This window comes from Calonectris borealis, chromosome 5 (assembly GCF_964195595.1).
Source record: "Calonectris borealis chromosome 5, bCalBor7.hap1.2, whole genome shotgun sequence".
NCBI lineage: Eukaryota > Metazoa > Chordata > Aves > Procellariiformes > Procellariidae > Calonectris > Calonectris borealis.
The window spans coordinates 38,411,007-38,424,846 of record NC_134316.1 but is presented as its reverse complement, the minus strand read 5'-3'; the positions used below and the strand labels follow the sequence as shown (position 1 = coordinate 38,424,846).

Below are 13,840 nucleotides of genomic sequence, written 5' to 3'. Positions count from 1 at the left end.
ATAATAAAGCATTAATTCTACCGGCCACATTTTGAAGCCTAGTGATAGTCCTGGGCTCATCTGACCACCTCTGCATTCTAAAGTAACTTTAAGGCTTCTCAAAGTTGCCTTTGACTGGAAGAGCTAAACTGAGGCTATTTCATAAAGCAAGAATGTGAAATAGCAGTATTCACAACATGCTCCACTCTATCCCCTACAGTGACAGGGTTTGCGAGAAGACTGCATAAGAATGGCATGGCTACAAAAACTGAGTTTGCTTCCGAGGGAAGAAGTGACAGCCTTACGTGCCTAAGAATTTTAGAGCTGCAGAAAAACATTATTAGTCTTATTGAACTCCTTCAGATGATAATCTGGCAAGTATGTAAAGGCCAAGTGAATGCAAGGACTCAGCCCACAGATACAGAAACTTTCGTGTTTTTTTCAGCACTTTAATTTGTAGCAAACTACGCATTTTGGTTTCTGTCTTGAAGCAGAAGCATGCATAGATCTGGGAATTTAGCTGGACATAACTTTTCCTACAAGTAACACCAACAAACACAGTTCAAACAGTTCTTACACTGCTACGTAAGTGGTGGGATTTTACAGTCACTGCTGCTTTTACAAAGCCTTTAACATCCTCATAAAAATCTAACATTTTTAGGACACAAGTTTTTATGCACTAGATTAAAATTTTACAGAAGACAAGCTTTGAGCCTGAAACAGCTTGACAATATCCTTTCAGCTTGTTCATCAGATTAACTTTCTGTCACACATCAGATGAACAGCTTCCTTGGTTTCTTGACTAATCTAACACATAACCGAAGCAATTCCTTTCTAAAGCACAATCAGAAGCAAAACCAAAAGCCACTGTAACATTCCATTTCTTTCTAATAACACAAAATTTCAGTTTGAAATTTTCCTTTCTGCCTCTAAGAAAGATTACCCTTTTAGCAAACCATTTACAGTGACGGGACTCTGATTTCAGATAGGATTAAAACAACATATTAGACATATACAAACCAAGGGGTCTGAGTTGCTTACAGGACTAATAATGTGTTATGGGTTCTTTCACATCTAGGTCACTGGTTCAAATTCAGCTTTAGATGGTGATGAGTGAAAAGGAAGAATGAGGTAAGAACCCAGTCATGAATCTGGCCTCTACTCCTGCCTCTGCAACACATCCACTTTGTGCACTTGGGCTATTCACCTAACTACTCTTTCCTGCAAATTCTACAGTTCTAAAATAGGAGTAAGTATTATGAGTATCACACTAATCCTAGAAGACTAATTCATTAAGGATTCTTAAAGTACCCAAGATTGTCAGAAGATTAAAGTATTGCTAATTTCAGGCTGTTCAATAGCGATTTATTTCAAAAACATGAAATAAATTAGGGGGGACTTTCTCAGGACAGGTCAACACCTCGATGTTAAAAAAGAAAAACACTGGCCACACCTGTATCTTTTGATAGCAAATGGAAATCAAATGCTGAATGGACCTGAAATTCCACTTTTTCTCACAGGTAGGCAGCACGGGTTAAAACTGAAGCAAACTGGAAATCCAGAAGCAGCCATACTATGGATAAGAAAGACAGGAGAAAGAAGGAGAAAACCACATAGTGTGGAGATGCACTGTGCTCTCCCATTATACAACACAGCATGTAAATGCCGTGTCAATGTTAGTTGACAGAAGAGGGAAGGAAGGGAGGGAAGGAAAGAAGTTTATCACCCCTGCATCCCTTGATAAAATTTGAATTACTGAAGGAGCCTGCACTGCTGCTGTCTGTGCTGTTCTTGTTCTGAGGCTAAACAAAGGTTTGCATTTTCAACACGTGTCATGCTGGCACATTTTACCACTTCAGGCCCTTAACCTTCAGACCGCTCAGATACACAGAGCACCAACACATTTTAACTCATTCTTGGGTTAAAAGGTGAAAAATAATGGTGGTAGAGAGTTTAGACACAACATGATAGCTTCATTAATAAGCTGTAACTGCTACAAAAATCATCATACCACCTCTTACATGGTCCTGATTTCAGAATACTATTGAACTATGGCTCATATACAGCACTGAGAATCTTTCATATATGCAGGAAAATTTAGAAAGATCACAACTATTCCATGCTTTTTCCAAAGACTCTTCAAATATTTTAACCACAAGAACAAAATATGTTTTACTGAGAACATATTTTGTTATTACTTCCACTTCAGTCAGCTATGTCTTTCTTTTCAGAGGAAGCTCATACAGAGCAATTCCGAAGGACAAAGAAAAGCACAAGTACTGTGATCAAGAGCACTTAATGAGACGATGTGCAACAACTTTGTGCCAAGAAGGAAATCATAAAGATGAAAAATGATGCCTTCCTCTTCCAAATCTAGTTACCAAATTTCAGCTCTTTCTGACAGAGGTAGGGAGCGATATTCAAGCAATGAACTTCAGAGATACTTTGACAATGGATGGAGCCAACAAAAGCCACAAGCACAATTCCAAAATGATTTAATGGCCTGTGCTTTGCCCAAGCTCCTATTGACAAAATTATGAAGTAAACACATCAATCAGTATTAAGGCATCACACTGAAGTTATTTGCTACTCTTTGACATTCTGTTTAATTTATCTTCAACTTCTTTCTCTTGTCCATTGAAATGAGTTGCAGAAATAATGTCAGTTTTAACCACTGCTTAGTTGGTTTTGCCACCAAGCTGTTTTTGTGTTAAGTCAGACAAGCTTGAGAGGGCTGCTTGTGATCAACCAGAACAAATATAAGCTGACCAGAACCACCAGAAAGTGCAACAAGGAGAGAAAGAGGGGAAATACCCATATTATACAAAGTAGGAAGTCTACATGCGATTCTCATGCCTTTGCAGGAAAGATGAGCATTGCTTTACATTATACATTGGGGTCTATGCATGACCTGAACTCTAAAGAGCAAACTTCTCTGCATCTGTCCTTGACTGAGGGTACTCTGACTATTCTTTGCACGTGTGGAAAGCTGAAATTATTATATTACTTTGCAAACCTTGATTCAGAATTATCTTTTCTTCTTAGCACAATAAGCCCTTACTATTACTCCCAAATGTGTGCTTGTCTCTAATTCTGTGCAGAAAAAGAAACATGAAGATGTAAAGTAGTATATGGCATCACACAAAACCTCATATTACATTTACACAATATTGAGAGCTGCAGTTTGAGGCACTGTACTTGAAAACGAGACAAGCATAATGCAAGGGACAGGACTGAGTATTTGCTCTCCTTCATTTGTGACTGGCTGTTTCCCTTTGGAATCACTGATAATCATTAGATAAGGTCAAATTTGTAGCCTCACCTGTGTATTAACTCTAGCAGCAGCTTCAGAAGACTGAAAAAATAATGCTCTAAATGCATGTGAATGAAAGTATAATGCTGAGGAACACGTTATAGAACTGACATTCAAACTGACTCGAAAATTCATTCCCAGCCCTTAGAAAGTGTCAGATCCTTTTAGTTAACACACTTACTTTCTTTTTATTTATAAATGAATTTTCAGAGAAACTGAAAAATAATTTTGTTCCCAGACTGTTTTATGTTAGACTTGATAACTCGACTCCCACAGACCCCTGTACATCAACAGAACACTGCAAGTTACAATGTGGATTTGTGTCAGTGTAGAGTTTCAGTTCTGATAGAAGGGATCTCTTACCTTCAGACAGGGACAAATCATCAGCTGGAGACACCAGGTCTGCCTGGATCGCAAGGCCATTGCTCAACGATGTGGTAATCTGATTCGTCAAGATAACCTGCAAACAGACAGGGAGAGGGGGAAGGGAAATGAATTTTTATAGCTAATGGAAGGCAGAGAGCAGCCCAGGCGAGGACTGGAATCCTCCAGGCACAGCATTCAGGCAACCCTCTACTCTGACCTTCAGCAAATTCAACACTCAGAAAACTTTTAACTATCTGCAGAAACTGAAAGAGACAATTGCAAGAAGTGCAGGAAAAGGGATATTGTTAAAAAGATGAAATACTAAACAACAGTATGTTGATACAACAGCTGCCTAAAATGAAACTACTGTTCTGAAGAGCTTCATTCTTCAATGAACAATTTGATGCTCCTTACAAAAAGCATAATTTTCTTCATAAGCAAATAGGAAATCTATTTTCCTAGTAATTTCCACACAACTTACACACTTACTTCCTTTGGCTGAAACACAGTGCCATGGAGAAAGGTGCAGTAGGGATACATCCCCACTGATCTGAAGCATGAGAGTACTAAATTTCACAGGGCCATCTCTACACAAAAGGATTTTTCAGTGTTTTTCAGGATCACAAGATTCTGATAAACAACCGACTGTAGTACCCACACAGTGTTCTCCTCTGACAGCGTAAGCAATGGTCTTGCTTGCAAGAGATGAACAGTTTCTTGCACCTTTGAACATGTACTTTTTTCTAATAACAGAAAGCATTAAGGCAAACACTGCGAACACCATAGAGAGATGAGCATAGGTATAAACGCAATAATCTCCTAATGCTTTGGATCTCTAAGCAGCTGCAGTTTCCACAATTACAACTGGTCTCCACTTTGCAGACTGACAAAAACTTCAGAAATAACTTTTTTTTTTTAAAAAAGAATCAAAATGATCTTTCTACTTGCACTGAGAACAGTCTCCACTCCAAACAAAGTCTCTTTGAAATTAATGGCCTGTCTTCAGCTGTATTTGACACAGGAGGAAGGGAGAAAGGAATCCTACACGGTACTCTGTGGATGCGGTTTCATGATACTACTGGACTAAATTAACAGCTTGCCATTGCTAAAAGGAAGAGGAATTTCTCTGCTCTTCACTCCACTGCTCCTCCCTCCCTCTGATCAGGGTTCCTCCTGCTTTCTAACACTTTCAGTAGTATGATATGACACACTCTCCATTTTCTTTTTCTATTTCAAGATCCCACAGAAGCTGTATCAGATCAGAGTCGTAACCGCAATGGTGGTGCTGCGGGGCATTGTGTCTTCTTCAGGCAGCATGGTATGAGCTACCAACAATGTGATGCAGTCTGCGACCTTTACCAAGACCACAACTCTTCCTCCCTGCTCATGTCAGCCCACCCATCTCTGTGCTTATAAACAGGCACGGTGGTGCCTGAGAGCTTTACAGACTGTATTAACAGGACTAAATTGAAAAGTTTTTAAGTCAAATCTTCATCTACTCAACAGGAGTTCAAGACCTTCAGAGCCCCATAGCGATGTCCCTCATGCTCTTCTGCTACTGACTGCAAGCTCTGGACAAACTTCAGCTGGCTACCACCACCCTGCTCACAGGTTGCACCTTTTGGGACTGGGCATTTATGACCACTGCAGTGAACACAGGCATGGAAATAACAGCCTTGTTTGGCCTTACACCTAGGCTAAGGTTCTTAAGGTAAAACTTGCAATATTGCCAACAGCAAACACACAAGAAACGCATCACACCCTTCTGCTCTTTCCCCCCGAGCTGCTGCGTGCACCTATAAGCACCCAAAAGCAGACAGGAAAGGGCCTGGCACACACAACCCTTGCAGCCACTGCTGGCTGTCCTGTTCATCAGATTACAAGGCAAGATTTAATTTAATAACAAAGAAGTCACTTTTTCCTTTCTTCTTGCCAGGGTACTTATCTTTCATTTTAGTGAGCGAGTTCATCCTTGTGATAGGATGAACATCAAAACTGGTTCAAAGCAAATGAAAGGAGTGGGCAGCCAAGAGTCAGGGGGGATAAGGAACAGGATGCGAGACCTTTCCTTCTTAACACCGTTTTCACTTCTTTTTCACTGTGTCACAAAACCCACAGCCTCACTTGTCCATTGAGGCTCTTCTGGCAACCAGGCATAAGATACACCAGCAATACAGCACAACACTGAAGCTCTTCCTCGATCAGGTACTCGAAAATGTGCTGAAACAGAACACACTAACAAACTTATACACACACATGCACTGGTGGGGTATGAAGTTTTCATTGGCACACTTATGCAATGATCACATTATTCACAAGTGTCAAATGCTCTGTAAGCAATGCAGTCATCCCAGACCTGTGCCAAGATAATCTTTGTACTGTGCCATCACGTATTTTATTATTTATACACCACATTTTAAAGAAAAGCTACTGTGCTTAAGGATCTTTTTTAAATGAAAAAAAGACCTAAACACACCATATTTCATACTGCTCTCTTTCAAAGGAAACTAACTTTAAAGGCTTCAAAAATCAAAAGAAAAATGAACAACAAGAATAATGCAACTGCTTTTTTTTTTTAATCTTTCAGCTTTTTTGGTCTCCTCTTTAGCCAGGAACTCCATAGCACTGTTCGCTGTAGGACTGTAAATCATCTTCATCCTGTATGTTTAACTCAAGCTACACCTCTGAACTTAGATTTCAATTCCTGATGTGTCCTTCAATAACTATTAAATACTAACAATATCATAGACACCCTGTTATACTGTTTAAATAGTCAGTTTAAAAACGCAGAGTCCTACCCAAGTAAATGTTCCTCTCTGGCTTGCTCTGAGGATGGGAATTAAGTGTATTCTTAGTTCCATGACTTCACTGATAGGTAAACATTTGCTTAAATACATCTTTAAATACTATCTTGAATAAGCACACTTCCTCCAAGACGAAGCCATGCACATGTACAGAACGCTTATTTTGGAATTAACTGAAAATTATTCTTCATTTCTGCAAGCCTGAAGAGCCAACACAGAGGTTCGACTCTCCCATAAGTACAAGCCAAGAGGCTGTTAGCTAAGCACTAAATTTGACATCAAATTCCCTGTCACACTTCTGCAGTTTCGCTTACTGCAAAATTCTTCCATCGGGTATAGGTACTCCTATTATCAAACAACCAATATTCATCTTTGTGCACCTACCATAATACAGTTTGAACCTCACTCTACAGGTGTGCAGTCTCCTCCAAACTCTCACTGGCTCAAACAAGCTACGTGTTGCTAACAAAAGGAAAAAAGCTGGCCCTTACTCAGCTCCAGTTCCAAAGAAAAAAGTTAAGGCGCTCAGATTTAGAGAACTCCTCTGAATACATATATCTATCTTCAAAACTTCAATCACATGCCCTTACTAGAAAGTGCTAAGATTTCTTTTATTTTTCCCAGAGTAAAACTTTGGTCACAAATACTTCGGCAGTGAATAGTGCCATTCAAACAAGACCCTATGTTTTCAGCAGTCCCCAATCATACAGACATTCAGCTCGAAGCCCTGAATGTTGATACCACTCGATTCCAGTGTCACATCTAAAGAATGTATTAACTTCTCCCCAAAGTCTCCTTCACCAACCTGAAAGACATGCTTACACTCCATTCTGCTATCCTTTGAAATGGTTCAACGTATTCAGAGAGTTGCAGATAGGTGTCTGAGGGAACAGTTAAGCCTGAGTGTGATTTGGGGAGAATATACAGGTAGACAAAGGAGGTACGGAGTGAAACGGCTGTGTGACTTTCTGATGAGTAATCACATTTGTGCGTGGACAGAATCAGCTGAGTCTCACACATTGATTCATACATATGTGCACAGAATATAATGCTAGTTCTTAATGATCCCGTATGTTACAAATCACCAACATTATGAAGAAGAAGGTTAGAGTATCTCCCTTTGGTCTGCTAGGTGCCACCCTTGAAAGAAACCACCTCCCACTGCTAAACAGTGCCTGGAAATAGGCTGGGGTCACCAGTCCAAGCAGACTTATTAGAAAGAGTGCCTTGCACTGAATTAGCCATAGCACTTCCTCAACTTTTCATTGGAGATGTGCCATTAAAGTACAGATTAGTTTTACCCTGTTTAGTACAGGAGACCTGCCAAGTCCTCAGTCTAAGTAGGTAAGGAAAAGTTGTCTCTGTTGTGGTTCCTTTTGTCAGGTACTGGACGTCATTACCAGCCAAGAATAGCTTCCACTTAAGAGGTTCAATACCAATCACGAGTTTATTATCTTCCAGCAGAACATTCAACAGTGAGAATGTTGCTACATGATATTTTAATGTTATCATATTAAAATACATAGTATTTTAAAATACAGCGTATTTTATAAAATACCCAGTATTTTAAGAGGAGCTCCTATTTCCACCATCAACTAATAGAACAAAATGTTTTCATTACCAGAGGTACTTTCATTATCACTACGGCACTAAGAGTCACAAAAAACATTACACCTCTCCACACAAACTGTGTCCTGACATGCGCCAACAGGTGAGAAAGTTGTGTTATTGCTTTCTGTTTCTACCTTGTGATGACTGAACAGTGTAGGGCTTCTTATCCCTGGAAGTATTTAAAAGACGTGTAGATGAGGCGCTTAGGGACATGGTTTAGTGGGCGTGGCGGTGCTGGGTTGACGGTTGGACTCGATGGTCTTAGAGGTCTTTTCCAACCTTAAGGATTCTATGATTCTATGATTCTTCAGCCAGTGACTGTGCATGAATCGAAAACATCCTCCACTGCTAAAAGAAGAGAAAAAAAAGACTAAAAGGTCAGCTAGACAGCTCAGTAACACTGGAAACTTGCCCCACGCAGTCTCCTGTGGAGTTCAATAAACCATTGCCTTTAACCTTTCAGCCTGTTCACTTGCAACTGGTTAAGCTAGCTATTTAACAAGTGAAAATTTACAGTCTTCAGCCTTCCAATTCCAACAGAATTACAAACGCTGTAGAAATTCACTCAGATTCAATTTTCAAAATAATTTCTGGGAAAAAGTCTACTACTTAAAATACCACACAATTGACTGACCACAAAATTTCCCAATCTTATGAAGATTTTTACTTCAGCACAGCAACCTTAGATTGTAAAATAACCCCTTCTGACCGTTAGAAGTGTTATGACAGCAAGAAGAATCCTTTTCCTTACAGTTAGAAAACCTGGAGATAAACACCAAGAGATGGTGGGAACACATTTTCAAGTTCCTAATTTTAGACACCTTAAAAAAAATGCCTACTCTTCTGATCACTTCCCCAATTTTTATAGGTGCTGATACCTGGAAAAAAATGGAAACAAGAAATTCTCAAGGAAAATAGTGTTCATGTTCTAGACAGGTCATTGCTACTCCTAAGATTAATCCAGAAGTCAACACCGCTCTTTATATTCTCTTGAAATCTTTACATGTTGTTGTGAAAATAGAAATCTCCTTCCACTGATGTGACTTCAGCAGATGCCAGTTCTCTGGAAATACATTAGAAAAGTAAAAATACTTATTTAAGGTGCCTAAACTCCCAATATCCCCATTTGTTGGGAATCGCACAGTTCCTGCATATGTGGAAAGCCCCTGCAGGTCCTAGGGGGAGAGTTGGCCTAAGAACTGAAATATGACTGCTTTACACAGAAGAATAAGCAAACTATTTTTTGTTTGGTTACTTACACAATACAATTTTTCAAGTACTCCTCCTGCCTTTCCTAGGACCACACTGAAACTACTAAATCTGACTTTGTCATCCTTGTAAATCCAGTTGAGTAAATAAGTCATTTTCTGTAAACTTGTGGTCTCAGCCTCCTTGTTAGTTTATTGCAAAATTAAAGGGAGCTCAGCACAGAACTATCAATCAGTAACCAGCAAAGGTATAAAGTCTTCTGGAATGTACCAAGAGGCGAAAAAAACCCACTCTTCTATGAAATGGCTGTTTGTTAAAAGCACAGAGCAGAATTCCCCATTTCATATGCAACACTATTTAGGAAAACTCTTATTAAAGGCTTCCTATTGAGCTGGGAGAGCAAGCACAAGGACACTTGCAATAATCCCAAATTGCTCTGCCCTTATTAGTCCATGTATTTCGTGGTTTTCACTGTGCTCAAGCAATGTCACTAGAGAACACCAAGTACAAGTGACAGTCGGCGGGGCTGGGATGCTGACTCAGCATGCCAGAGGAGAAGGAAAAGAAGTTTTACTGCTCCCCAGCCATTCTTCATACCAGTGCCTGAGAAGGCACCTCTCCCTTTCCCTGAAGCACAGAGCTTTTAATGAGGCGTTCAAGCGGTCAGTAACAGGTCGAAACAATGGTGACTATTGTCGAGGCACTAGGAAAGTGCACCAAGCAATACCACAAAGCCAGATGGGGCAGGCAGCAATCCTGGAAACAGAAAAAGGGAACAGTGAGAAAACTGGGGTGAAGCAGCATGCTTCGAACAGCTGTGAGAACCGCAGCCTTCTCCTTGGGAACCTGTTACAGCTCCTCGAGACCGGCATCGGTCTGCTCAAGGAAGAACCCTAAATTACCACCATCTGTCATAGTAATAGGGTATTTGTGATCTTCATCAAAGCTACGCACTGAATTAGCTTTTTCTTCAACTCCTGTTTCTTCAGGGAGATTTTCTTCAGCATCAATAGCCATTTACCACGAAAGCTGTCAAAAGTTGTCAACGACCTCAGCAGGACTTGTACCTAATATTGACAAGGAAGAAAACTTCCTTGAAACTGAGCATTTTCAGTGAAATCGGGGAGTTACAGACAGAAAAAGGAGAAGTCTGAACTGCAATACTGAGAGCTCCTAAACAAAGTAAGAGTTTTAAAGAATTTCAAGTGCCCACAGCTACTGGGTACTCGAAGCTGGCTACTGCAGCGATGCTCTGCAGGGGCTCACCTCGCAGGAGAGCGGGATTCTCCGGTGAAAAGCCTCTGCTCAATCGAGACAGTTCTGGGCTCCGGGACCAAACCAAACATATTTATTTCACAACTATTACTGTGATAAGAGATTAAATATATACACATATCTTCATTCTTAGAAAATGTAAACTGTTTTGGCTCATACTAACCAAATACAGAAGAGAAAACCCAACAGTTTATCATCTCAAATCCAAGCAAATCACCACACCCACCCAGTACTCATCCCAGTAGGTGTCCCGTACTCCCAAGCTGAGCGGCCACCGGCCCCAGCACCTCATGTTTCTGTGGGGAAGAATGAAAATAACGTCAAGTACTCTACAGAGCCCAGCCACCACAATCAAAAAGCCTTATAATAAATGAAATTCCTGTGTTCAAAGTCAAACATCACTTCTGGTGTTTAATCAAGGCCTAACTATCAAAGATACTCAAAAGTAATTTTACATGTGGCGCTAAAATGGTTGTGGCTAACAAAGAAAGCATGAAGCTCTTCACTGCAGGCATAAGCAATAGACAAGTGCCCACGTTTAACAACTGCTGCTGATCCAAATGAGTTGAAAGAAAAAGTACCTGTTACAGCCATCTTGTTTATACGTGACAGAGGCATAGGCTGCAACAGTGATGCTCACATTAGAGGGAAGTAGATGGATGTTTTCAGACACAAAGGCATAGCAGCTACCCTGACTGAAGGCAAAGAAGAGGCCTCTGGGCCGAGAGCTGTCAGAATTCCCATCTCAACCAATGTCCCCAGAATTTGGCATAATTCTCTGAATAACAGGTATATACACACAAACCACTGGAAACCTATTGAGAAACACTTCCTAATCCTATAAGCAATCAAGTGTTGGCCTTGCCTCAGAGGAATTTCATCTGTACCTATTTTCATCACATCCAGGAAAAAAAACAAAAAGGGGCAATTAAACAGTGTAGCAGCATAGAAACAAGAAAGTAATGATTCACTGGAAGACTCACAAGCACCTTTTAAAAGATTAGAGACCCATTGCTGAGGGCACATTGCTGCTAGCTGCAATGTTATTAGAGCTCCTAGGACAGGACTTCCAGCTCCTGTTTTGCCACGGTATCTCTACCCAAGCTTTTCCTCTTTCCTCCCTCAGTGAGGCAATTCATAGCAGCAGAGGTCATTTTATAGTCACTGTATTTCACTGGGTATAAATAGGAGTCGGAAGAAACCAAGGAATCTTTCAGAGACTGGCCACTGTATTTACATCCAATTTATTCTGCTTTGCATAGGAAAAGTACAAAGTTATGCAATTCTATTCCATAAGCCTTCTGGAGAAGTAAAGCGTCTATTCACATCTCTGCCAACTGCTTAAAAATAATCACAATGAATTAATAAAACTTCCACCAGAAGAAAAAAAGAAACAAAACAAAACAAAAGCATGCTGTTCTCAGGCAGCTACACGTCTTCAAGTTGAAATAGCTACCACCCAGCGATAGCCTGAGGTCTTTAGCCTTTCCTCCTCTGTGAATAAGGAACGCAGCCAACACAAACGTAACCTTCAAAATCCACGCCGCAGAACCCTTGCGCTGTGCTGCTCGGCGAGAAAGGTTTGTGTGCCTGGAAGGCCTTCACATCCAGCAGCCTGCACAGACCTGTCTGCAGAGACGTGCGTAAGACACCCCCCCCGAGGGATCGCCACCCGCCTTCATACCCTGCCAGTCGCCCAGAGCTCCGGGTTGGTTTCCAGCAGACCTTCCCTCTCCTCCACCCTCCCCTGCAGCCTCTGCGTAATGATGGCTTTCTGAATCGAGCTTGCTCCTGTGCGTAGCAGCGATGTACCACAGTAAGAGCTGGTCTGATAGCAGCCGAGCCAACGCGGAGCACCTCGCAGGAAATCGCTGTAATCCACAGGCAACTTTTACAGCCAAGACCTTCTGCACTCTCAAAGCGGCAAACACCACTGCTTAAAAGGGAGTTTTCTGATGAATGCCAAATTGCCTTGTAAAAGAATAAATAAAATAAAATTACGAATTCACAGTTCGCTCTTAGATCGTGCGCTGTTCTCAGCAACAGGGCTTTTCATTGGTTGAAGTTGTTTGTTTTCGAAGAATGGGGAAGAAACTGGGTTGTCTGGAACATCAGCAAAGTAGTACAGAACTTCAGTTCTGCTCCGGCGTGCTCCAGGCTGACAGGAGAGCTGAGCACGTCTCCTACTCTTTCACAGGACTGCAAGGAAGTAAAAATTCATGCTTATTTTTTTCTCAATGAAAAGCCTAGTTTAGTTTATTGGCACTCATTAGCTTTCGTTAGCAGATCAGAAAGCAGACTGAAGGCTTCCTCCTTTCACTCACTGAGTTCAGACCTTCTGCCATGCACCTACCCTGCTTCGCCCAGCACTTCAGATTTACCCAAACCTACAAAAATTCTGTGACATTAAATCTCACTACCTTCTGATGGAATAAATGTGTTGTTACTCCTGTTGTAGAGACAGATGCTCAGACACTACGCAAACCGACTAAAGGTACCACAAATCTTTACTACCACTCTTGAACCGTGATTTCAAGAACAAGTTGGATGGGCTTATGCTCACCTGAGCACCTCAGGACAATCTAATATCTATCCAGCAAATTATATATTTATAATTCTTTCTATATTTGGGGTTTATTTTATTTAGTTTTTCTACATCTGTCTATATTTAGTTTTTTTCCTAACAACTAAATAGGAATATGAACTAAACTAATGAAATACTCCTAACAAAGGCCTATTTAGGGCCTGTGGGCTATTTCAAGCTGATAATTAGGGTACCAGCACTTTTATTTGATTTTGATGTTTTCACAAGCCCATCAGAAAGACTGTTTATAGTCATATACACATGCAGGTCTGGAGAGGTATAGCATATAAGGCACAACTCAATCTCAATGTCATTAATTCCATTAATTCCTCAGATTCCTTCCAATTAATTCCTTCAAGCCTTCAAGGCAGTGGGTCACAGGAGACTCGCTGGGCCTTGGATGCAAACTGGAACAGCTCAATGGACTACTGTAATTTACAGCTTTGCTGAACGGTTTTTAAAACACTCTCCCTAGCTCCACCTTATCCACACCGTGACCCTATGCCAACGTTTTTGGAGGGAGGACAGTGTTAGTTCAGACTGTTCCTCGGTGCCTGGTGGAAGCAGCAGAAAGCAGTTTTAGGATGTGCTAAAAATCCCATCAACGCTTCGCTGTTCAGTCCCCCTGCAAACCATACTTCTTGCCTGCCCTGCAGCACTGGAGCCTTTCTGTTTACTTTTCAGGCAGGCAAAGGAGGA

The 13,840-nt window shown here is 40.9% G+C and overlaps 1 protein-coding gene and 1 pseudogene across 7 annotated transcripts in view; both read right to left on the bottom strand.

The window, feature by feature from the left end:
• RAD51B (RAD51 paralog B) overlaps nt 1-13,840 on the bottom strand; it is a 414,790-nt gene that overhangs the window by 225,554 nt on the left and 175,396 nt on the right. For all 7 annotated transcript variants that reach the window (XM_075151892.1, XM_075151891.1, XM_075151888.1 and 4 more), the window contains one exon: nt 3,656-3,752. In XM_075151892.1, coding sequence (XP_075007993.1) covers nt 3,656-3,752 — 97 coding nt within the window. The remainder of the gene's footprint in view (nt 1-3,655; nt 3,753-13,840) is intronic.
• On the bottom strand, nt 4,848-5,531 carry LOC142083166 (large ribosomal subunit protein eL15-like; annotated as a pseudogene).